The sequence below is a fragment of the Nilaparvata lugens genome, chromosome 10, assembly GCF_014356525.2.
Source record: "Nilaparvata lugens isolate BPH chromosome 10, ASM1435652v1, whole genome shotgun sequence".
In the NCBI taxonomy this organism is placed as follows: Eukaryota; Metazoa; Arthropoda; class Insecta; order Hemiptera; family Delphacidae; genus Nilaparvata; species Nilaparvata lugens.
The window spans coordinates 27,323,623-27,350,430 of NC_052513.1; the positions used below are offsets into that span (position 1 = coordinate 27,323,623).

Sequence of the window (26,808 nt, forward strand, 5' to 3'; positions counted from 1 at the left end):
CTTCCTCTGATCTCGTTAAACTAAAAAATTGGTTTGACAACAATGTGTTGTCAATTAATATTTCGAAATCCAAGTGTCTACCTATATTCCTTCGTAATAGCCACGGGCCCATGATGCATTCATGTGGTGACCCATTCTCCAATGACTGTAACTGTCCTGAGATAGAACAAGTATTAACTCACAAATATCTTGGCATCATATTTGACCACAAGTTGAGTTGGGTGGCCCATGTGCAGTAGTTGGGCAGAGGTTGCGTAAAATGAATTATGCCTTTGCACAGCTGGGAAGGGTCCTGAGTGCTGGACACTGTCGCTCTGTCTGCTATGCATATGTGCAGACATTGCTTGAGTATGCCATAATCTTGGCGTGGGGCGGTGCCTCCTTGGGTGTCCTGCGTCCTATTGCGGTCTCACAGAGACCACTTATTGAAACACTATTGGCCAAAAATCATAGATATCCAACACATTTACTTTTCCAAGAATTCCCTGTTTTAAATATAAAACAATTATTTCTAAAAAATTTACTTGTCTTTATAAAAAAAAGTAACTTTGTCTTCAATGAAATTCAACATTAGGCTATTATACCACTAGAAACAGATTGCATATAAATATTCAATTTCCCCGTTTAAGTAATTCAACTTGAAAACTGTTTTAATTTAGCTCATTGGCTTTACCGTAATGTACCGGCCGAGATTTCAACTACTGAGGGGGTTAGCGTTGCCGTCTACAAGCGGAGAGTGAGCGGGTGGCTGCTCTGCATCGGTTCAGATGCTGGGGAGGCTGTTCTACATTCTCCATATAAATGAATATTTATAGTTCTAAACATAAAATACCATTCAAATATCACACACAATACCACGCTAATAAAGTTATATTACTCCTAACTCAGCCCGCCCTTTAACCGCCATCGAGCTGACACTTTTTATTTTTTCCTATCTTTAGTTTTAAAAATCATTATTCTCTTATTATTCTTTCAAATTATTCATAGTTTGTAATTTATTTTATTATTGCTAGTGTTTGCCTTCTGTCTGATAATTTGCGACTCCTCCCTGCACACGGACAAATCATCCAGGCAGGGAGAATTTATTCATGTAATTCATAACTTTTATATTTTGTAAATATGTAAGATTTCATAAATAAACAGATTTGAATGTGACTGTTGTCAATCTTGCAGCGACAACTGGTTTCTCAAACTTCTGAGTCATCCAAAAAATGTCTTTCAACTGATACCTTTCTACCAGACTCAAGTTCTTTTAATCATAATTAAAAGGATATTCAAATTAAATGCTGTAAATCACCCCGAAGTCTTCTGCTACTGCAAATATTAGAGGGTGATTTGCAGCATTTAATTTGAATTTTCGTTTAATGATAGTTATTAATTAATTAGCATTTGAATAAATGTAATATGATAATCTTGAATGAATAATATCCTGTAAAATAAGATTATACAAATAAACGAAATTACTTGTCAGAGATTTAATTATTGTAATCAAGTTCCAGTAAACATTTATTTAACAGCGAATATGGCTTCACATTATTAGATTAGACTGAACTATTTCAAGAGTAAACGCATTTTTGTAATAACTAGATAAAAAAAATTGTTCAAACAGGATTATGCACAACTTAAAACGTAAATAAAACAAGTTCGCACGGTTGATTTTCATTTAAATCACGTAACTCAAGTTTCACATTAGTGTCCAAAATGATGTTAAACATTCTACAGATCTTCATCATCCTCGGGAAGGGCGGTGGCCTGAGCTTCCTGTAATAAAAATACAAAAAATAAATAATAAATACCCAATTGATAGATGGAATAACCAGAGAAATAATACTGACAAATTTCGAATAAGATCGGTGTTAGCAGTATTCATCTGTTAATAACTCTATTGATCTATAGATCACTTCGAAATCCCAGCATTCCAAATAACACCAGTGTTTCGTGCTTCCCATTCAACAAATTCTGACAGTTTGGAGTCAATCTCACTATAGAAACGTCATGACGCTCAATTTTTGTAAAATTATACAAAACAATATGTAAATCAACAACTGATCATTACAATTTGAATTTGAATAAGGAGCAGATCTTCTCAACTAACTACTTTCAAAAGCCTATCGTTCAATATAATTATATATGAATTAGAAATAATTCAAACAATCCCATGAATTAACATGCAATTGAATTTATTTCAGGACTTTGAAGTGATGAAATTTATCACAAAGAATTAAACAAAGTAGGCTACTGATAATTATAATGGTGGTGAAGGGAATATAATTATCATGTAAAGCAGTCTAGACTTCAGGCTAAAAGATCTTCAGACTTCCGTGAGTTGATACTTTCACAATTTCAAGTCCATTCCAAGCCATCAATTAACCAAGTGTTAAAAATTGATTTAATTTTCGAAAAAAAATCAAGAACTAAATACTGCACTTCAAATTGAATTGTTACAGCTTACGATGATAAATCTTGAGCGAATGAATTGAATTGATAATGTATAGTACATATGAATTTCCATGTACATTCAATAGACCTGTGGTTTGATATCTCATTGTTAGTCATTATTTGATCAGTTAATCAAGTAATTACCAATTCTTTATTATAAATAATTATTACTATAATGATAAAATCAATTTTGAGACCAGAGTCAATCTTTAAATTAAGTCAGTACATAGAAAATGTTCAGTATTATGAAATATGGAAAAAAGCTCAGTGAGATAAAACTCATATCTTTAGATAAAGAAACTCACCTTGAGATCTTTTTCGATCTGCGACTGCCATTGGGGGTCCATTGTGACCTCGGGAGGGAGGAGGGCGGGCATGGCGACGAACTCCAGGTTGGGGTCACCGATCAGCTTCTTTGCCAACCACAGGAACGGCTTCTCGAAGTTGTAGTTGCTTTTCGCACTGATGTCGTAGTACTACAACACAAAGCACACTCTTAATCACACACATTACCATACCATAAACAAATCATATACATGATCAGAAAACGACCAACAGGCCTGGCTCAAAACTATCCCTTTCCCGAGCTTTAGAATAGAATAACTTTTATTATTTATTGACGTGACGAAGTTTGGACAGTAATGTCCACTCTATCACTTAACCACGAAAGTAGGTTGTGTTCCTTCACTTTATCAATTCGAGCCCAAAAATATACAACCAAAATTTTAGAATTTCAAAATAATACAATATCATTTCAAACAAACTATTTTCTGACAAAACTCAAGACGTGGAGTAAATAACATTCAAATTATCAATGGATTCTTATAATTGAATCCAACAAAATTCGCTGCCGAAAGTCATTCAAATACATTAGCTTGCTTTTGCAAGATATAACTTGGAAACATAAAATAAATTTCAACTTTTACTGAATTATTGACAGCAATTGTAATTAAAAGAATAGCTTTTTATCTGAAAATCAACGAAACTCATTCTTAAATTTGATATAATTTATTGCAAAACATCTTGAAACGTTAGAACACAATAATAAGCCTTTATATCTTACAGCTCAACCAATCAGCTTTTACTTTTCAAAAAACTACAGATGAAAACCATTTAAAATGAATTATATTTTATAGGTGATTAATAATTCTGTTACAATTTCCAGAATTATGTACTTGTAGAATAAAATAATAATATGGTTCACATCAACTTTGAGAAAATGAATTATCTGATTTATTAAAACAAGTAGTACCACTCTCCTTATGATTAGTGGATCAATTTGCGTTGTGATTTCATTCAATTAAAACACAAACATTTAAATTCAAGCCAAAGATTAGAATAGGCCTACTTGGAAGATATTTTTAAAACGTGAATTGATTATTAAATAAAAATGACTTTTCATGAATCATAGCATCGTAGCATATATTCAATTATCTTATCAATAAAATAAACTGCAAATAGTGAAGGTCATTAGTAGTAGAATGATTTATACTATAATAATATCGTTATCAGAATGTTCTAGAGATTCCATTAGAAATTCAACAGGTAATGAGCTTTAGAAAAAGTAATATTAATAAATTCAAAATGTTTTAGATAAAAACGGCTGCAAGATTATTATTCTTGAGATTGTGAGCCAAAAATAGAAATTCGGTGTACTATAGTTCGATCAAAGTTCTTTCCCTAATCTTTATCGCGTTAAAATGAAAACTCATAGAAATTGGAATTTTCCTCAAGCTAGTTAGATATTTAATCAACGTGAAAGTGGTTTGATAATTATATCAAGTATATAAAGACAACTCTTGAATTTGGACTGAGAACGAATCATATGTATCTATTCATTTCTTAAGATTAAATAAAAATAACATTATTTGAATAGAAGTTATGTGTAGACGATCTTTACATTTCAAAATTCGTCTAAACTGAAAAAAATCAGATTAATTTCTATACGATTATCTTAATGATAGGTGAATAGTTTAAGAAAAGCATGAAGGTTATTCACCTGAAGATTCATCTTCCTATCAAATACAATGATATTGTTTTAAAATAAATTTTTATTTGAGATGCAAATGATAGTTGATTGAAATTAAGCAAAATACGTATTTACCTGAAGGTTCTTCTTCCTATGGAAGACTATGCTCTTGGCCTTGACTTTCCTGTCCTTGATGTCTACTTTGTTGCCGCATAGTACAATGGGAATGTTTTCGCAAACCCTCACTAAATCTCTGTGCCAGTTGGGAACGTTCTTGTAGGTGACTCTTGACGTTACGTCAAACATAATGATGGCGCATTGTCCCTGTGACAGATTAAACAAAACTATAGTTGTATTATTTAGGCTATACAAATTGAATTTCTATTGTTTCATTTATTCAATAACAGCTTTTCACTAAAAACAATGTTGAAGACTAATTTAAAAAAAATAAACAAATAAAACATTTAGCTACATTTTACGTATAAATAAAACGTTATTACATAATAGTATTCAACTGAAAAAATATGTAAGTAAATTATGGAAAAAAGCAAAAATTCAAAACTAGCAGACTTAGACTACAGGACCGTATATAAAAGGATTAATAATGGAGTATGACGTTTTTGACATTGAACTTCAGAAATATAATAATTGAATAAGTTAGAGGGGCTCAATATATTTTGAAGCGTGAGTGCATTTATAGAGACTGTAACATGAGAATAGCAACAAGATTAGAAAATGTGTTAGCATTACTGGTTTGCATTTTCCAACATATTTAATAGATTTAACAGCTTTAACCAATAACGTGTATTGGATTTAGATAAAATTTAATAATTTTGAAATTGGATGAGCATTTAGAAGAAAAATAAGTTGAAAAAATATGATAGCCCACAATAAGAATAAATAAACTTGCGTTAATTATGATTTCAGTTAGCTCTAAGTAGCCTACCTACAATGACTTATTACATTCTAACAAATGATCAAGATTGAGAACATGAAGATTGCCAAAAGAACAGTTTTAAGGATATCTTGGCAGATCTAAGGCGCATAATCCAATTATGACAAACTAATGGATATCAGCCACATTTGAAAGGACTACATAATGGAGGATTAATAAAAGCAGAAAAAGCTACACTGTTAGTAATAACCAACTAGGCTAACCTGAATGTAATATCCATCACGAAGTCCACCGAACTTTTCCTGGCCAGCTGTGTCCCACACATTGAACCTAATCACACCTCTGTTTGTGTGAAATACAAGAGGGTGAACTTCAACTCCAAGGGTGGCAACATACTTCTTTTCAAATTCTCCGGTAAGATGTCGTTTGACAAATGTAGTTTTGCCGGTACCACCATCTCCAACCAGCACACACTTGAATGTTGGCATATCCTGTTCTTCCATTATGAATTTGAGGTTTTTGACTACGGTTACTTCTGAAACAAAACGATCAACGAATTAGATAACTAAAAAATAAACGGCACAATCGTCAACCTAGTTGCAGGGACTAAGCTATATTATGCAAACTATTATTTTTATTTGTGTCCTATGAAAGAGCAGTAGATAATTATTTACTAACCAGTTTAAAGGATTGAACTACATAATTCAAATGAAAATAGGTATGCCTAGTAACAACATAACCTTTAATTTAAAATTGCCTTTCGCAATAATTACCGTACGGTCAAATAATGTTAAATCTTTGCAGTCTTGATGAGCTAAATCAATTCTCAAATATGTAAAATTGCAGATTACTCTTGATGAATAACTGATAAATTTAGTAACAAACCCCACTAGAAAATTCTAATGAATTGATGAACATATATATAAAGTACAATTACTAACGGTAAATAAATTTATAAAATATTCACGAGAAAATCCAATTTGCAATAACTAAGAACACGATTACAATGAATATTACACAAGATTTAATTATCTTGTTTATGACAACCGTTACTTCGCCGTACAAGGTTATACGCAGTGCAGCTGCAGTTTACTGCAACCCCCAAAAATAGACTGTTCCTTTCTATGAAATCTTAACACAGATAGACAACACTTTAAAAATACAAAATCTTACAGGAATGAGAAGGGATAATAGTGGTAGAAAAGAGAAAATGAAAAAACAGGACTTTAGACAAACAAGTTCATGATCAACTCTAACAAAAAACCGGCCGAATTTTTAGAAACTGGGAAAAAATATCAAAAATAGTTTTAATTGTTAATAAATAAGTAGAAGAGAAAAATGAGGATAAAAATAATTAAAACAAGGAAAATATAATGGATACTAAATTGAAATCATAAGATTCCTTTGTGAAATGGCGCCATTAACCGTTCCACAGGAAAATAGCTTGAGCCGACCGAATACTTCAACTCATTTCTAAGATAATAAATGTCATTCAATGGAATTTCTTGGCTTATTAGATAGATTGGATCATAATAAAAATTTTAACATAGTTTCATACACGAAAATTTAAAGATGAATGCAAAATTGATTGATAAAACCTACCTAGAAATAGAAGACGTTACGGTCCACAATGGTGTTTCAGATGAGAGAACGGACGAAGTAGGAAGTGTTTGTTCGTGTGCAAGTGTTTCACCACCTTGTTCAAACGGACCTGCCTCTATATAAAAAGTAATTATTATCAAATTATTGAAAAACTCATCAAATCACAACAATAAAAATATTTAATTTAATTATTCAATATTAAATAATTCATTTTTCATTACATTACTAACACAATTTATTTCAATTCATGATTTGGATGACTGTGACGCCATGACGTCATGAGCGCAGTCGCACATTGACAGACGGCATTGCAGGAGCATATCGATTTTTACCATCGTCTGAAGTTTAGTGTCCGTATCGTCTTTATTAGTGTAGTAGTGTCTTCACATGAAGATTATCGTGCATGGGATTTTTGTTTAATTCGAAATTAATTATCCTTGTGTATTCGGAAAGTTAGAAGATGACGAAGGATAGGCTAGCAGCTTTGAAAGCGGTAAGTTTTGTTGCCGGTCGAATAGACAAAATCTGTGCTCGTCTGCACAACCTACCTTAGCCTAAAACTAAAATATTTTCAATTTTCTTAGAATTAGAAAAAAATTAAGATATATTTATGTTTGTTCATCAATCTAGAAGTCTATTAGGAGTTGAATTTAATGATGTTAATCACGTATTTATTGAATGTATTTAATAATGCTATTTTTGAGCCTAATCCTACACCAAACCGTGCCCCACCCCCTGAGCTATTTGATCGTACCTCACTAAAATTCAAACTACATTGGTTGAATTAACAATGTCAACTCCAAATTTTTTTTTAATTGTTAGAATATGTACAGCACTAGTGTTTGGTATAGTTGTCAGTATTTTAATAAGCTGGTAAATCCAAATTAACCTGTAAAATATAACCTAATGATTTAATATTTAGTTACATCTGAATCACTATGAAAGAGGCACTTGATGGTTAAAAAAAAAAACAAAAAACACTTGATTATCATAATTTAAGTTGAATTTTGAAATGTTTCTGTCTTGAACTTCAAGTTTTTATTGGTTTTGTGATTGCTTGCATGAGCATTCAACCCCAAGGTCTATGACAGCTACCAATCTATGTTGTCATAATTTTTTATGTACATCAATGTTATCAATTAAGAAAACATGCTATATTAATTCTTATTTGCTCTTTACATCAGGAGAGACTCATTTTATTTTAGGTTAGCTAGCTGTCTGATCAACAGGTTAGGTCAATGTATATCAAGACATTTCAGGATACTGTTATAGATAACTTGAAATATTCGCTCCCTGTCATAATTAATAACTAAGTTGAACACTTTATAGTGGTCTGTGGCTGTTGATTCAAGAAAAATGCTTACTTTGTGCAATTGGAAAGAGGTTTATTCATTTGAAATACATATATAATTTACAAAAAAAAATTATAAAGACATGTAAAATATCCTAATTTTATTGAGATCCTTATTGTCACAGCAATTAATACAATTTTACTATAGGCATATATGTAAGCTAACTTTAATTAGAACTTTAAAGATGACATGGAATTATGAAAATTGGATTTAAATTTTAATTAAATAGAAGTTTTAAAAATAAATTATTCTATTTTATAGAAATCGATTTGATACTTAGATTAATTTATTAAGGTAATAAAGTCAAGACATAGAGATGTTAGATAAAGAAATTATATTGTATTAAACTCTGATGTCGACCAGTAACTAATCCCTGCTTCAACTTATTGTTCTTTCTTTAAATAGGTCATTTAAAAAATTAAACTTTAAATTAAATTAAGTTATGGTATTGTAAGGAAGATGAGACGCCTTCAACAACTATGTAAGCTAATGCCTTTACCAAATATGTGATGGTGGGAAAAGAACTACTATAATGTAATATGTTTTGGTGGTTATAAAAATAAAACAAAAGGTGAACAGTCTACTATATAATTTAATGCATATTTTTTGATATATACATTAAAACAATCAAGATTACTTTATTATAAAGAAACAATATTAAAATGAAATTAATGGTAAAGCTACTCGCTGCTGCTAAAGATACAATCTTTGTGGTTATGATTAATATTAACAAATAAAACTCAAATAGGATAACACCTATCTTTTGAAGATGGCTTCCCCCTTTGGCATTCACTGGTTGAAACGCGACGTTAATTATTAATTAAAAATCAAAATAACTGATCTAATGAAGTGGGTTCAGATCCCGTCTTATTCAATAATACAATTCTCTTTAAACTGCCCGAACTGCGACAGGAAAACTGTATTATAAAACAAGAGCAAAATCTATTCCTTTCACCAGAACAGCCGGACTTTACTCACAGTCCTAATGAACGAACTCTCTCCCAAATGCTAAATTTTGGGTATTAATATAAACTCAGTCAATGCCAAACATGAAAGCCATTTCAAGTACATATTTTTATCTGTCGCACAAGCGGCACGTTTGTTATTAGAAACAGAGAGAAGCTAACGTTAATATTGACAACAAATATAAAATAAACAATCTTTCTGTCGATGACAAAGATTGTTCAAAGACAAAATATTGTTCATTGAATTTTTACTTTCCTTGCCCTATTACCATAGGTAAGAAAGTATTGCTTTCCGAAAAAAATAATGGTACCCCAATTTCTAAATTTCTATACGTTTCAAGGTCCCCTGAGTCCAAAAAAGTGGTTTTTGGGTATTGGTCTGTATGTGTGTGTGTGTGTGTGTGTGTGTGTTTGTGTGTGTGTGTATTAGTGTATGTGCGTCTGTGTACACGATATCTCATCTCTCAATTAACGGAATGACTTGAAATTTGGAACTTAAGGTCCTTTCACTATAAGGACCCGACACGAACAATTTCGATCAAATGCAATTCAAGATGGCGGCTAAAATGGCGAAAATGTTGTCAAAAACCGGGTTTTTCGCGATTTTCTCGAAAACGGCTCCAACGATTTTGATTAAAGTTATACCTAGAATAGTCATCGATAAGCTCTATCAATTGCCACAAGTCCCATATCTGTAAAAATTTCAGGAGCTCCGCCCTATCAATGCAAAGTTTGATTTTAGATTCTCAATTATCAGGCTTCAGATACAATTTAAACAAAAAATTTCGAGTGGAAAAGATTGAGCATGAGAATCTCTACAATTAATGTTCAGAAACATTTTCACCTAAAATTAAAAATAAGCTCGAAATTCGAGAAAATGTGATTATCCATTTATTGCAAACTGTTGGCAACTGTTGATTCACCTCGTGTGTCTCCAGCGTTATTGCTCTGTCACCAGCTGGCTCAAATCTTTGAATAGTAGACTTGAGATGCGCGGGAACACTAGCGTCAGGTGATCCATTTTCATAACGGCAAGGAAAGTTGTGTGAGTGCGCCACACCAGATTTTTTTACTTTCCTTGCCCTACTACCATAGGTAAGGAAAGTATTGCTTTCCAAAAAAAATTAAGGTACCCCAATTTCAAGTTTTCTATACGTTTCAAGGTCCCCTGAGTCCAAAAACATGATTTTTGGGTATTGGTCTGTGTGTGTGTATGTGTGTGTGTGTGTGTGTGTGTGGTGTGTGTGTGTGTGTGTGTGTGTGTGTGTGTATGTGTGTATGTCTGTGAACACGATAACTCCATTCCTAATTAACCGATTGACTTGAAATTTTAAACTTAAGGTCCTTATACCATGAGGACCCGACAATAAGAAATTCAATAGAATTCAATCCAAGATGGCGGATAATTACTAAAAAACCATGTTTTTCACGTTTTTCTCGAAAATGGCTCTAACGATTTTCTTCAAATTTATACCATGGATAGCTATTTATAAGCCCTATCAACTGAAATGAGTCTCATTTCAGGGAAAATTTCAGGAGCTCCGTAATATTATTGAGAAAAATGGCGGATAATGACTAAAAAATCATGTTTTTCACGGTTTTCTCGAAAACGGCTCCAACGATTTTCTTCAAATTTATACCATAGATAACTATTCATAAGCCCTATCAACTGGCATGAGTCTCATTTCTTGGAAAATTTCAGGAGCTCCGTAATATTCTTGAGAAAAATGGCGGATAATGACTAAAAAGCCATGTTTTTCACGGTTTTCTCGAAAACGGCTTTAACGATTTTCTTCAAATTTATACCATGGATAGCTATTTATAAGCCCTATCAACTGACATGAGTCTCATTTCTGTGAAAATTGCAGGAGCTCCGTAATATTCTTGAGAAAAATGACAGTTACTAAAAAACCATGTTTTTCACGATTTTCTCAAAAACGGCTCTAACAATTTTTTTCAAATCCATACCCTGTATAGTTATTTATTAGCTCTATCAACTGACATGAGTCTTTTTCCTGGGGTACTAATGGGGGGTCCACCCAATCCTTGAGAAATGGACTTTGTAACCTCCTTCTCGTGCATGAGGTAGGTAGGAACACGGTTTTTACTTTTTCTTCTTCCATATACCGTGGGTAGGTAGAGCAGTTTATAAAAAGAACACAGTCATAGTCAAGATATTTCATCTGTAGAACAGCTGTTTTGACGAATTTAAAAAAAAACATCGAATTTCACAATATTTACATAAAGGAAAAAGTACTCTGAAAACAATTGTATATACACATATACAGTAGTCTGATCGTAGTTGCAAATATGTTGCCGTCAATCTTCATTATGTTTTTCTCCTAAATTATTCTCGTTTGATATTGAGGCTTAGGTTTATTTAGCGAACTATATTGGAAATTTTAAGGTAGGGTTATAAAAAGGGCACTTTGTTCCGTGGATGTTTTTTTACAAGAGAAATATTTGATCAAAATAAGGGGAAAGGTTTTTAAACGAAAATAGATGTAAAATTTTAAATAGTTCAATGAGCAAGGAAAGTTGTGTGAGTGTACCACACCAGATTTTTTATTTAAAAAGTCTAAAATCCTGATCAATATGACATAAATATATGATTCATATAATATATGTCCCATATGACCAGGTGATAGTATTTAGGATTCATTCTATATCATAAACTGTGCTTAAACTCAATTTGTTTGAATATTCCCTTAAAACCAAATTTCCAATATGATGAAAAATAAAATAATATTTTATTAATAATATTTTAAACTATATTATAGTTTATTATGTGTGTAATTTTATTGAATTAATCCATTGAGCAAAGATTCTTATGTAATAATAACACACTGGTTTTTGATACTTTTAACAATTCTCCAGAAAAAGAAAAAAAATTAAACTGAGCTTTAACCGAGCAAAAGCGATCGACAAAGGAGTTATGACAGTTCGAAGTCATACATTTCTTATGTATGAAATCGTAGCCTACATAAGACTAATGTCTTTAAAATAAGAACATTATTTAAAAATATCTCTCTTTCAATACATCGAAACTCACCAGAAAAATTAGTTAATTTTATTAACTAATATGCCCCTCTTTAAAATAAACTGAGTTTAATGAGATAGACTTTTTAATATATATTTTTTTTCACTTTTGTGTAGTTGAGAAGTTGATATTGTGGTAATTATTCATATTGAATGAAAAAAGACTAAGAAATTGTCAAAAAACCACTGATTTATTGATAATTAGAAAGACCGGTTTCGGTTATTACACCATTGTCAATCTCTGATAAACTGTGTGTTTATGGTGATAAATGGTGATATACTGATTTATTGATAATTAGAAAGACCGGTTTCGGTTATTACACCATTGTCAATCTCTGATAAACTGTGTGTTTATGGTGTAATAACCGAAACCGGTCTTTCTAATTATCAATAAATAAATCAGTGGTTTTTTGACAATTTCTTAGTCTTTTTTCATTCAATATTTTTAATATTTCTAATATAAATGAATTTAGTGAATTACTAAGTCACAATAACTTGTTTGCCCAGACTGCATCTTGTAATTATTCATGGAATATTCAATGCCCTATTTCCGACATAGTTTAACGTCAAAATGTGTTACTAATTCAATTGTTATGATAAATCCTTGCTAATTATTAATAATTCAAAAATTCTCACTATCGATAATTCTAGACTGATTCTTCATAATATTTTTGATACGATAACGTCTTTGAAGTGATATTCTTTCAGCGATTGCTAAGTAAAATGCGCTTTGCATTTTTAAAACTTGAGAAGAGGCAATTTCGTTGTCTTGAAGTAGAAGTTCAATGAAATTTAATCTTTAGGCATTCAGTATGAATGCTTCGCGTTTGAAATCAAGTTTCAGTAGCCTATTATGCCTCTTTACCTGGTAATGTCTTCAACCCTCAAATAATCCCTATTTCCAAGTGAACAGTAGACTTGAAATCATAACGTTTTTATGGCACTTTCAAATTTCTATACTACTTGTTGAATCGAACGATTTAACTTAAAAATGAATGTTGATCATTTATTTAAATTCGAATATATTTTGGGAATACGGCATTCAGACATTGAATACTTGTATCAAATAATTTTACTTGAAAATTAGGTTGTTGATTATAATTAAATTTCAATTAAATTTAGGATTATGGTCAAATATCTCAATCAAACGCACAGAAATTCATTTAAAATTGCAGAAATACCCGACAAGATCATACTATTTCTAAAAAATAACATTGATTTTAAAATAACTTTAATCAAAATGGTCTCGAAAATATTTGAACTTATTCCCAAATAATGTCATAAATTAAGGTGCTAAAACAATCTGGCAACGTTGTGGAGCTAGAACAGGTTATAGCCATCTGAATCGTCGAATGACAGACAAGAATAGCAACACCAATGTTGATTATCAGGTGACTTTATAACGTCAATCTTACTATAATTGACCGAGCAAAGTGAGGTCTAAGACTCAAGTCGACGGTTTTGCATTTCTCTTTATTTATGTTTACATTTATATTCCGCATTTACGGCGAAACGCAGCAATAGATTTTCATTTGACATTTATGTTCCTTTTTGAATTTTGCGTCGACGTATATATAAGGTTTTTTGAAATTTTGCAGTTTAAGGATAATACAAAAGGAAAAGGAGTCTTTTTCAACGCCAATATATTACCGTAAAAATCAGACTATAGAATTATTTATTATAAGTCAGCTGTCGAGTGGATTATTAATTGCATGCAATAGCGCTTGCAATTGATATCTCAATGTAACTTGGTAAAAAATTAGCTGCTTTGTGGACTATTAATTGCATGCCTTATTGAAATTGAATGCAATTTTTAAGCACTATTAAATGAACTATTGATTGCGTGCAATAAATCATGCAATTAATAATAAAAATAACATAGTATTGTCTCTCGACCTTTCTCTGCTTTGAACTCGGGCTGACCTGTTTCCAGTATTGAAGATTAGCTTTTGATGTTAGCATTTTTGATACACCAACCCCAACAGCCATTAGCCGTTTTCACACCAATATCTCGCCTACACGACATACAGACTGGATTTACTCTGATGGACAGTATAAGAGGAGGCTGTGGTTTATAACTGCGCGAGGTGTACTGTTCACAGAACTACTAGTAAAACATTTTTATTGTAACAGCATAAGAAAATATCGTTCTCAAACTGTTCTAAAGCAATAGTTTTATTAATTCGAGTGTAGACGTAGACATCTTTATGATTGTCTAGTCGTCTATAGTGTGTTTAACGAAAAGACGGAGTAATGTAAAAATATTGTTTTGGTTGGTAAAATTCTCAGTATTCCAGTCAATATAGACATGAAAAAGGGGGTGTGCTTGAACTATATATTGTAGTTCTGATTTTTTAATATATTGTTTGGATAAATAATAGAAGTAGAGAACCAATTTTTGCATGTGAAATTCCCTCTTTCTAAATAATTGGTGGCCCAAGAACCTCGTATTTTTGGTTCATTTTCCAGTTTTCAACTATTTCCGCCAAATCCAGTCATCGGACAGAAAAAATCGTTCTTGCTCTTTTTAGATTATTAAATTCTCAATAAAATTAAATCATTCATAAGCTCATCTTCAATGTGTAATTTACCGAGTTATAATTTCTCAAAAATGAGTAAAATTTCAAAAGATACCCTTTTTGGAATTTTTGTATTTTCATCATTAATCAACAATATCTTCCGACTGTCACAATTCAATAATGTATAATTCAAAATCCATCTGGGCGTAATTTTGTGCCCTACAACCTGAGACCAGGTAGAGCGCTCTATCTCATATAGATTTCGAGGTACACATGCCAACAATGCTCCTTGTATTTTTAGAAACACTTCATTTTTAGCTTTAACCATCATCACTTCGTTGTCCTCACATTAAGATTTCGTACAATGGTATAAGTTCATAAGATCATGTTCTACTAGAATCACCCGTTAGATGCACCAGGACTGCATGTTTAGTGGAGAGGCGCGCATAAGGACACCTCAAGGTTAAACATTTCAAACGGTTATAACTTTTTACACAATGATCGGATCTCCAAAAGTTAAACTGTCAAAAGTTATAACTGTTTGAAATTGTGATCCTTGAGCTTTCCTGAAGCGCACCACTCTACTAAACTAAGTGCATCTAACGGGTGATTTCGATAGAACTTGATCTCATGAACTTATATCATTGTGCCAAATTTCAATGTGAGGACAAAGAAGTTGGTGGTTATGGTTAGAGCTAAAAATGAGGTGTTTATCAAAATACAAGGAACATTGTTTGCACATGTACCTGGAATCTATATATGAAATAGAGTGCTCTACCTGGTCTCAGGTTGTAGAGCACAAAATTACACCCAGAGGGATTTTGAAAAATAGATATGAATTGTGTCTCCATCACTTTTCGAAATATTGAGCAGATGCAAATCAACCTCATGTCTTTTCAGTTGATAATTTTATCGACCAGAAAAATTCTTGTCATAACTCCGTCATTTGACTGATTGTGTATGCACAATCTACGGTCAGTTGTAACAGTTTCACAAGACTTCTTCGTTTTATTTATAAAAGAGGCTCTAGGGAAATTAGAACGATTCTCAATCAAATTGACTCAGTTTTTCAATAAAAAAAACATCCTCAAAAGATTCAATTCCAAACGAATACAACAATCAACCCCTTATCAATAAGTGGAAGTAGATCTCAAATGCAGACATAATGGCTGAATGTGGATAGAAGGAATGTCGGTGAAACTTTGTCTAATCTTTTTCTATTCAATTTTATCCCGGACGTTATATCCAGGGATTCTGCTTGAAACAGCATTTCCCTCCGATTTATTTCTCTCTTCTCTTGTTCTTCGACCTCCTATTCTTTTCCTTTTCCCATTCCTCCTCCTTTTCCTTGTAGGTTTCTGTCCCGACCATTGCCGTTTGCTTGAATCTCCCTGGAGAAGCCGTTAAAAGAAGTTGGCTTATCTGTGAGGGCTTTGAGAGTCTCTCGTCGGTTTGCTGATCTTCACTCTAATTTGATTTTCCCATTTTGCGACGCTGTAGCCGTAGCAGCACAGCAGAGCAGAGAGAGCACTGAGCCACTGAGCAAGGTGCTTCACTCAAATTCTTATCGTAAATGCCACATGTCTGCTAAGGTCCTATGCGCGCGCACACTTGCCGAATAATTTAGGTCTTGTCTTCATGAAGATATTCATCTAATTGCTGCTCTAATATGGAATAATTGAGCTAGTGTCTTTATGAAGATTTTTGTTCTAGAAATAATGTCTGTATTTGAGATCCCTTCAAAGAATGAGCGTTGTAGGGCCTGGTAACACATAAATAGATCTTGAGAGATCTATTATCCTCCTAATGAATTGTGACCGCAGATCGCTCTCTGTGTGGCCAGGCTTTTAAATAGGGTTTACATTAGTCAAATTTACTTTAATTAAAGTTACTTAACGTTTGATTCAATTTCGCCAAATTTGAAAACTTAAAGTCAAGTTTTAATAACCTCAAAGGAATATACATGTTATTATATAACATATTATATCAATCAATAATCATATGCTGATAGTGAATGTTTTTGTGATTTTTATGGCTTCAAATTTATCAAGTTTTTTAATATTTTTTAATTTATTAATGCATTTTCAAGTGTAATAATAATTTGTTTCATCTTTCTTATCAACCGAGATACAAAATTTTTAGTATAATGTATATTTGGACTGTAAATTTTTGTGATCTTTATAAAAGTGTTTTCATAACCTCATTTGGACTATTTTTATCAAAATTAGGGAGAGGAACAGTTTTGGGTTTATCCTGTTGATTCTCTCCCAATCATTAATTTGATGTTGTGATTAAGGAATGTAATACATGTAATTATAAATTGAAAAATCTAATTAATCACAAAGTTTTCTTCTTGCTTTTCAAACTTTCCCTGCATCATACTTTTCTATCTAGTTGGTTTTATACATTCTACATTTTATATCATTTTCCCATTTGTAGGTTGAATTGTACCTTCAATATTCAAGTTGAATCCAAAAGTCAAACCATTTCAACATCTAAGAAACATGAAGAAGGGCCAGCATTGGTATAGTGGATTATTCAAGTTTCCTATCCTTGTAAACTTGACTTCAAGTTCACAAAATACATTCATTTCATACAAAACTTTGTTCAAGTAAACTTCACTACTGCTGTAAACTGTGACTTATAACTCATATTGGACATGAGCTGTGTTGTATTCATTAGAATCAGAACAGTTTTCGGCTTGATTTGTTCAAATCCGCAATTTATTTCAATCGTTGTTATGAATAAGTGAATGAATGCATTATGCAATGATAATGTCTTTATTCAAAGAATAATGAAAAATCAAATATCTAGTAGTTCTGTGAACAGTAGACCTCGCGCAGTTAAAAAAATACATCCTCCATCAGAGTGAATATTATGTCCTTTCATGTCAGCATGTCGGCGAGATATCGGTGTGTAAACAACTAATGACTGTTTCAAATGTTGTATCGATAATAATTATTGATATTAATTATAACTATTATCATTAGACTTCTAATAATTTGTTGTAAACAGCTATGCTATTATCATTAAAAGCTTACTAAGTTGAAAGCAGAGAAAAGTCGGGAGAAAATAATAAGCCACTCGAGTTATCAATATTGCATGCCTCATCGCTTGCAATTAATAGTTCACACGACAGCTGATTTACCAAATTACATTGGGATATTAATTGCATGCGCCATTGCATGCAATTAATAATCCACTCGACAGCTGATTTATGATGAATAATCCTATAGTCTGTTACTCTAATATTGGCGTATGCGGGAGGCTCCTTTTCCTTTTATATTATCCTTAAAATTCAAAATTTCCTAAAAAACTTGTATGTACGTCGACGCGCAATTTAAAGAGGAATATACCTGTTTCATGAAAATCTATTGCCGCGTTTCGCCGTAAATGCGGAACATAAAAACATATAAACATAAAGAGAAATGCACAACAGTCGACTTGAATCTTAGACCTCACTTCGCTCGGTCAATAATGTCTGTACTGGTACTCAAGAATAATACATGTATTCATGATCCATTTTTGAATTTAGATAGTGTTTCAACTGCTGTTAACCTCCAAGAATCTTGCAAAATATTCAGGCATCTTGTATTCAAGCAATTATGTCTGGTTCAAAAGATCTATATTCTGCTCATTGGTGATGGTTTTAGTATTACGTTCATAACTTTCGATTTCGTAAAGTATTCAGGCATGTATAATGTCTGCGTTGTAGCTTTTCAGTTCATTTGAAGTTTGGAATACAAGATGATTGAGTCCAGTATCATCTATCTCTCTGATTCAGCTTATAGGCGATGGAAGAAATTACCTTGTATTTGCAAGTCCAGGGGTATCTGTCTATATCATCATATTTCTCTCAACAGTCCTTTAATTTCCAATATATCAAGTATGAATATTTATTCTTATCTAGTAATATTTGTTAGGAAAAATAAGAGGATTGAGCGCTAAAAGTACTCCTTCGATTTATTGGTTATTTATAATTTTTTCCCTATATTAGTCCTTTTATCTGTTGATTCAAACTGTTCATGGGCTCATATAATTTTCCATTTTTATATAATTACTCATTGGATTTATATAAGTTAATATAGAATAATGTTTTCGTTACTGAGTTTGAAGAGTTGTATTTGCTCTAAAAATTTACCACATATCTAAAAATCATTTGAATCCAAGCAATCGGAATGAAAAACCAATCCATGTAGGATATAAACTGAAATAAAATTAAATGTTTCTTAAAAATTTCCCTGTTCATTCAAAATTGTTCATCAACATTAATGTACAGGAAAAGGAAAACAGTTCAACATCCTATAAATGTGAACAAATTACACAATTACAATGCGTATCTCTAAACTAAACAAATCAAATCAAATCAAATTATTTTTATTGCATGAAAAATTACAAACAATGGTGTACACATCACAAATTTGTAATGATTTTATTATTATACCTACTTAACTAATCTTAGACACTAACAACTAGAGTAGATATTAGACAATATTGACAAAATTAAAATACAGTCATACACAAATTGTGAAGAAAAAAAGAAATATCATGCTTCTCCTCCACGAAGGCTGTAGCCTGTGTGTGGAAAGGAGTCTGATTTTTATAAGAAACTAGCTGTACCCTGCCACACTTCGCAGTGGCACATTGTGATTGAATGTTTATTTTTTTTTCTGTGGCCCCCACTATATATAAAATATGTGTTGGGAAACCACAAATATTATGCTTGTTAAATAAATTATGAACATCTGTGTTATGTGTAATATATTATTGTAAATATATATGTAAAAATATTATTGTATAACACGATTATTTGCACTGAAACACGAATTTATTATCGAAAAAAAAGCATCGGTATGCTTTCTTTGTTCTGAATTGCGAAAGTAATTGAAATCCAATAATTGTACCGGAAAACATACGGTAATCAAGAGTGTAGTTTACCGGTACTCTATATCTCACGAACCTGTTGAAGCTGCGTTTTGAAACATGCGCGCTATCTAGCGGTCAGATTTTGCACTTTGATTGCAGCAGCGCTCAGCTCAAATCTGGCCAAAAATGGCCAAAGTTTCACCCCCTCCCCCCGGGCCACCCTGCGAGCCCGGTCAATTTTTTTTTTTTTTAATCGACTTATTTTCGCGAGCTGACCCCGAATGTGAAGTCAAAAATCGGAAAAATCCATAAACAAAAAAGTTAAAAATTTTCGGGCGAGCGTAGCGCCCCTGAAAATTGTAAAAAGTAGATAAAAACCATCCTTGATGCGGATTTTATATCATGTTAAAATTTCAACTCAATCGGTCCAGTACTTTTGGAGTTTTTGCATTACACACAAACCAACATAACATTTTTATATATATATAGAAGTATAATAATTTGTAGCATAAGGTAAGGATAGTTTTTATAGATGAATAAATATTGTAATATCTGGTAAGTTACCTGCGGTATTGTACTAGAGTAGTTAAGCTACTCTATTTTTAGAGAAAAATATATAAGTAGATGAATAATTGCTTTAAAAAAACAACAAATAATTCAATTGCATAACAAATTGGTACATACATGCAGTAAATAAACTAGAGTAGTATAAATCTATGTTTAGATAAATTAAAAAAATATTACCAAATGAAGAATAGCTAAAAATGTAGACTCATGCTTGAATAGTGTTCTTATTAAAACAATAAGTAAATTTATAACAAATAAAAGTGTTGGAGATATGAAAAAATATTAGATTGTGGGTTTTGCTAACTGAGTCAATCAGTTGTGGGGATGATTAAAAATGAAAAAAACTACTATATGTGTATGCCTACTTGAGGTGAGTCTTCGTTTATGTGACCGTCGCCGACGACCAAGTAAGAATACCTTATTTCTTATGGGAGTGTTCACACATTAATAGACTGTAATTTTGTGATCACTTTCATAATGTTCAATGGTAAACGAAAAATATTCTTAATCCAATAATTGTAGGCCTTTGTTGACAGGAATGGCTAAATACGAAAAACACAAAAACGGAAAGTAAATCACAATCAAAAATAAATTTCTAATAAAATACAAAAACAGGCTTCATGGCGGGGTGTGCTGAAAAAAAAGAAAGGAGGAAAAATACCTAGCCAACTATGGTTTCCCATGTAATAGGCTGGTAGAAATATGCCATATTTTTATTTCAATAAAAATGGTAGCCCTATATAACAACAAGTTGAATATTTCATTTTAATCTTCTATTTTCTTTCATTCAATTCTATTTGAATATCAAATAATTTGAAACATTTGTGTGTAGCTAGAATGTATTCGTAATAAATACATTCTCACACCAAAAATCCATTGCAGAACGTAACAATAGCTCCTACTTCTTTTCTTCGGGGTTCTTTCATCCTTTCTGAATGAGCTCTTTCCCTTTCAGTCGGTCGTCTTTATTACATGCAATAAATTGGATTTGTAGGTAGCGGTCGGCTTTATTATATCTACTCTGCTACAGTAATCAGAAAGATTCACTCGAATCTGTCAGCATTGGTTGAATGGAAAGCACTCATGTTTATCTATCAGGACTGCTGACAGTATTAAGCGATGCTGACTCTATTCTTCGATATTTCGCACGTGTAGTTGATAGATTTGTATCGCCCTGCTTGTTACCATTATTAGGGACGGCTTAATACGATACAGGGTGGGATGCAATATTACACCAAACACCACCCACGACATATCGCTCGTCTTGCAGATTCTGTTTGTTCCTATGCGTGGGTGATTTTGTATCTTGGTGGGATGCTGTATGTGGGTGTTAACCCCTTACCTCCCCCAAATTCATCACGTGCGAAGGAAAATATGACAGAATTTATCTTATTTGAAATATTTATCCTTCATGACAAGTACCCACCCCATTCACTGCCGGTCTTCACAATAAATTATTGGCAAACTCAAATTCAATTTATTTAGACATTTAAAATAATATCCGTGGGAAGATTATTCTATATTCTAAGGAGAAACAAACATTTTGATTATACTAATAAGGATATTATTAATAATGATATATTAATCAGGATTTTATTTTATGTTTATCCTTGTTGACATGTCATCTCCTTATTTTTACGTGAGACTACAATAATTTGCAAATCCAACTTAGCTGAAGATGTCGACTTTTTAAATAATCTATGGATTAGAGTGGGTGTAAAGCCGTGTCCACACTGAACAAATGTTCGGCAAACATGTTTGTTGAGGAGCTCAGGGACAAACATTTTAAAAAGTTTGGACAATCATTGTTTGTCAAACAAAAAAATTACTGTTTTTCCAAACATTTTCAGAGTTGACAGCTGTAAAACATAAAACCTGTTCTTACCACTTACAAATATTTTGTTTGGTGACGCGTCCACACTGGCCAAGGGCAAACATATTGTTTGTCAAACATAATAAAATTTACCCAAAATTTGTTCAGTGTGGACACGGCTTTAGCCCCAGATTGTGTGACATAATTTCTTATAATTATGACATGATAATATATTAATGATGATTTTATTTGATCTTTATCTTTCTTGACATGTGATCTCCTTATTTTTACTTTGAGACTCTACAATAATTTATTTTGAATGTCTTAATAAATTGAAGTTGAGTTTGCCAATAATTGTGAAGACCGGCAGTGAATGGGGTGGGTACATGTAATGAAGGATAAATAGTTCAAATAAGATAAATTCTGTCACCCACATAATGATCAGTAGTTATAGGAATGTAAAATTATATGAATAAGAATTCTTCTCAACTTCATCTTTCGTCTCAAGTCACTACTCTATTTACGCAGTTATTTGAAAATACTGTAGTTCTTTGGAATTATATCTAAGAAATATTTCAGTGGAGTTCCAATTCCATCGTGTTAATGAAAAATTCATATCGTTTGAACTTTATTCTTCATGACAAGTTACTATCCTATTTACTCACAGACTACACAATAATTGGCAAATATAACTTTATTGAAGAGTGCAGACCGATGGCATAATATTTCTTGGAAATATATTGCTACTGCAAAATCTAATTATAAAGTTTTCGAAGCTTCTTTCATGTACCTTCTTCTCTTCTGTTTGTATCAAAGGTAAATGTTGAGTAATTTGAAAGAAAAGTCCAATCATTCCTAAGTTTTATTCAGAAGTCACTGTCTTTTTAGTGTTACAGAAGAGAATTAGATTTAGGGTGGTGAGATATAGATTTAATATATTGTATTAGTTATAAGATTGGATGTGATATTGAGGTAATAAAACGGCTTCAAATTTTCTTAATAATAATGAAAATATCCTGCTATTTCTGATCTGGCTGGTTCAGGTCTGATATCAGAGTTTTTAGGGACTCTGCGACTGTTTTTAGGCAGCCGGGACCCCATCATAACGTGTCCATTCGATTCAACCTATGCTTACAGTTTAACATGGTTGTCACTATGCTAATCTTTATTCTTTTTGTATAACTTTTTGTTTGTGTATTTTTATTTGCGACTTTTGGTGTTTTGCGAAATAATTTATGTATCTTTTTGTTCAAATTGCAGGCTCAGAGTGATGACGACGATGTCGGTCCAGACGAAGTGTCGGTCAATGTGGAGGGGCGCGATGGATTCATGGACGAATTCTTCGCGGAGGTGAGAACTAATTCAAATTTAGACATTTTTTCCAATTACGTCAATTTTTATACCCATTGTATACCCATTGTATACCCATTGTGATTTTCGATATACCCATCACTAAATCGATTGAGTTGGTTATCTTTAGTGCATAGCATCATTCAAAGTGATTGAAACATAATGTTTTAAATGCTATATTATAAAAATCTAAACGTAGATTATGCTGTACAGAAACGTATTCATGCCGTATTATAAAAATCTCTCATATTTCTATGATCATATTATTGATCGAGTTTTATAAATTATATTATTTGTGATGTTTCATAAAACGTTCAATATTTTAATTATTATTATTATTATTATTATTAGCGTATGGCTTTGATTGTGGGGAGTTCCGTAGGAGATGCAGATCTCCCACGACGGAAAACTGTCATAGTAGTTGATTTTGATTATCACATAAATTTTATTTTGAAATAATTCATTTGTTTTCAAAAAGCCAAAATTTTAATATTATGTTGTAATAAAGCATTTATAATCGAATGTTTTTCAAGTGAGACAGTCAAATCAAGAAATGAAACTCTTAAGCAAGGAGAGATGGTTGCCGAATTACATTACTATATTACTCAATTCTATCTGTAGTTTTACAGATTTATTTATTCAAAGTAATAACTAAAATAAATGAGTTGAGGTGATAATTAAAAGTGTTGAGCGAATGTAGTAAGCAATGAGTAAAGATAATAAGTGAAAGTAATAAGTAATGTGCAAACAATAAGTAAATCATAAATTGTTATATCAATCAATAACCAACCGATAATCATCATCATCGATTACGACTTATAGAATCCACCGATCAGGACTTATCATAATCAAGGACCGATTTGATCTCTCAAAATTCAGTTTATCGAGATTTATACAACCAAAAAATCCATCTTATGTATCAGTGAATGTTATTTTGTATAAATTAAAAACAAATATTCGCAAACTTACAAAATTAACAGAATTGCATTATTTTAAGAAACTGAATGATAACACTGTAAAAATTGTAAATCACACATTTAGTTTGACAATATTTAACAGTGTTTCATTCATCACGGAGTTACACAATATCAATAGATTTGATATTCTATAGACACAATTTTACAAATTCTTTTATCTTTATCAATATGAAATTAATGGAGATAAACAGATTGAAGAGTCACTTTGATTTGAAAAAGATTTCTATATCAATAATTAGCTTGAGCAATATTGTATTCGGAAAATGTATCCGAATTAATTGAAATAGGGTACATTTTATATCCTCATTATTGTAATTATTTGAAAGCGAATCCTTGCTAAGTTGTAACTAGCGGTTCGCTCTATTATCGCGCTGGTCTTATCCGTATCTTATCACTGAGATAAATTAAAGAACAAGCGCCTTCTACTCATGTTGAACAGGTGACCACTTGAGAGTTGATACGAAATATTATTTATCGTTTAAAAACTGCGGTGGCTCGTATTATTTACATTAATATTTTCATTATCACTCTCACTCCATTAGCCATTTTCATAGCTACCGATAGTCACTCATAATTGTCCTCTGATTGGCTAATTCTGAGTGTCGGCCGACAATCGGTGAGTGTTAAAATGGCCATCCGCCTGGAATTATGTGAGCAACATCCTCGGCAAAATAGTTGATAAATAAAACTAAGACTGTTGACAGATCCTCAGCTTACAGATCCTCGATATGGTCAACTGAGATAAAAAGTGATACATACTAATAGAAAAAATACAAAAGAGATAGAATCACATTGTTTTATTTATTTATACATTGATACAGACAATATCATTCTCAACTATGAATGATTGGGAAAGGAACAACAGGCTTAAAGCCCACAACTGTTCCTTTCCCAAATTTAGATAGAAATTTCCCAAAAATAGGTTATGCTTACACTTCATGTTTTTTGTCCAATTTTGAGTACCAAAATATATATTAACTAGGAATTAAGAATTTAGAAAAGTTGAAAACCAAATTAAATTATTATGAAAATAATAATACTTGAACTATTTATGAAATCGAATCATTTTAGAATTTTCAGTTGAAACAGGTTTGTTGAAAAATATGTTCCTGGTACAACACCTCTACTTCCTTGTCTTTATTAAAAAATTATTGAGCTTATCTCGAGACGTGTTGAAATGCATTTGTCATTGTAACTTCAAGATCTTAACTTCGATTCTATCTTATTGTATTTGAAATCCTATTCATAGATCACCACCGTTCAAACAAAGCAACATCTTATGTTACCTGTTTAAAGCGTGAGATAGTTGCCATTTCTGACAATGCACTCATCATTTGCTTTCTTAATTCTCTTGTGACTAAGGAGCGTGACTAAAAGATAACATTCTCAGAATATTAGAAAAGTTTTCTAATCGACGGTAGTTGCGCTGTGACCCTGTGACCTCTTGCAAGTTGTAGTTAGAGATCTAACCTAACCTAACCCAACCTTGTCCAACCTGACTCCCACGTGTCTATTATTAATCGTTACCGCACTTACTCTACTTTTAACACTATTTGTTACAAAGTGCAAAGTGTACTGTTTTGATAACCTGTACCTGATGTTGCATGGAACCATGTAAGAATCGATTGCAATAGAGCTGAATGGGAGTTCTCTTACTTGAATGTATGCTGTTGCTGTTCTATAAGGTGCATTCTCTATAGCTCTACTACAGAATCTATTATAAAATGTAGTGAAAGGCTTCTATAGTTTTGATTCCAACCCAGTTGCCAAAACCAAAGTTGTGTCTCCAGTATTCTCTCTTCTTTTTAGGGCTTCTGATTATTAAAACACAAAAATATCAAAAGTACTCTTGATTTTATTGCAACACTACTAGTTTAAATTGACTCTTGAAGAGTTGATACTAGTAGCATAAATTAAGTAAACATATACCAGCTAGTGGTGCAAGAGTAGGCTACTTATGATAATTTTTTATTGTGTTTTGTGTCTCCAGCCATTGCTGAATCGTATTTACATTATTATTTCATGTTCAGCATGTCAACTGCTAAATAAAATGTCAAATTCAAATCCAAATTTTATTTATTGTGCAAAATAAACATAATTCACATGCATGAAATGGTTCTAACAAAATATTTGAGCAATTTAACAGTTTTATGCCTTTGATCTATCTCATACAATTGAAACAAATTAAGATTCAAGATAATAGAAAACATACAAAATAAAAAGCACACCCTTAGGTCTAAGCGCGAGATAGGTTTATTTCCCCAAATAATTTTTCCAAGAGAAAGTCAGAGATTGTAAAGCCGACTGCCCTACAAAAATCAAGATAATTCCAGAAAATGATAAAAGAAAGGCTTGGTTTTGTAAAGGTTTGAAAATGATTTTAAAAGCTCTGCTAGCTATAGTGCTAGAAAGAAATAATAAAAAAAGATAATGATATGTTTTTAATGTTTTCTTC

General features: G+C 31.9%; 2 protein-coding genes across 7 annotated transcripts in view; one reads left to right on the forward strand and one right to left on the reverse strand.

Moving 5' to 3' along the window:
* Positions 1-1,460: 1,460 nt before the first annotated feature.
* LOC111053903 (GTP-binding nuclear protein Ran) lies at positions 1,461-7,036 on the reverse strand. 4 transcript variants are annotated; one of them, XM_022340841.2, is made up of 5 exons: positions 6,906-7,036; positions 5,567-5,838; positions 4,544-4,732; positions 2,745-2,915; positions 1,461-1,761 (listed from the first exon to the last, which is right to left on the reverse strand). In XM_022340841.2, exons 2-5 carry the CDS (start codon positions 5,804-5,806, stop codon positions 1,717-1,719), a joined length of 645 nt encoding a protein of 214 aa, XP_022196533.1. In that variant the 5' UTR covers positions 5,807-5,838; positions 6,906-7,036; the 3' UTR covers positions 1,461-1,716. The 4 variants fall into 4 exon arrangements, with proteins under 4 accessions (XP_022196533.1, XP_022196534.1, XP_039293028.1 ...); XM_022340842.2 differs by having other exon boundaries at positions 5,567-5,835; positions 6,906-7,033; XM_039437094.1 differs by lacking the exon at positions 6,906-7,036 and adding an exon at positions 6,245-6,412 and having other exon boundaries at positions 5,567-5,835.
* A 158-nt stretch (positions 7,037-7,194) lies between these two features.
* LOC111053904 (syntaxin-1A) overlaps positions 7,195-26,808 on the forward strand; it is a 132,570-nt gene continuing 112,956 nt past the window's right edge. For 2 of the 3 annotated variants that reach the window (XM_022340843.2, XM_022340844.2), the window contains exons 1-2: positions 7,197-7,398; positions 23,287-23,376. In XM_022340843.2, the coding sequence (XP_022196535.1) occupies positions 7,366-7,398; positions 23,287-23,376 (123 nt within the window). In that variant the 5' untranslated portion in view covers positions 7,197-7,365. Of the gene's footprint in view, positions 7,399-23,286; positions 23,377-26,808 lie in introns of all 3 variants that reach the window. The other variant, XM_022340845.2, reaches the window with a different exon arrangement.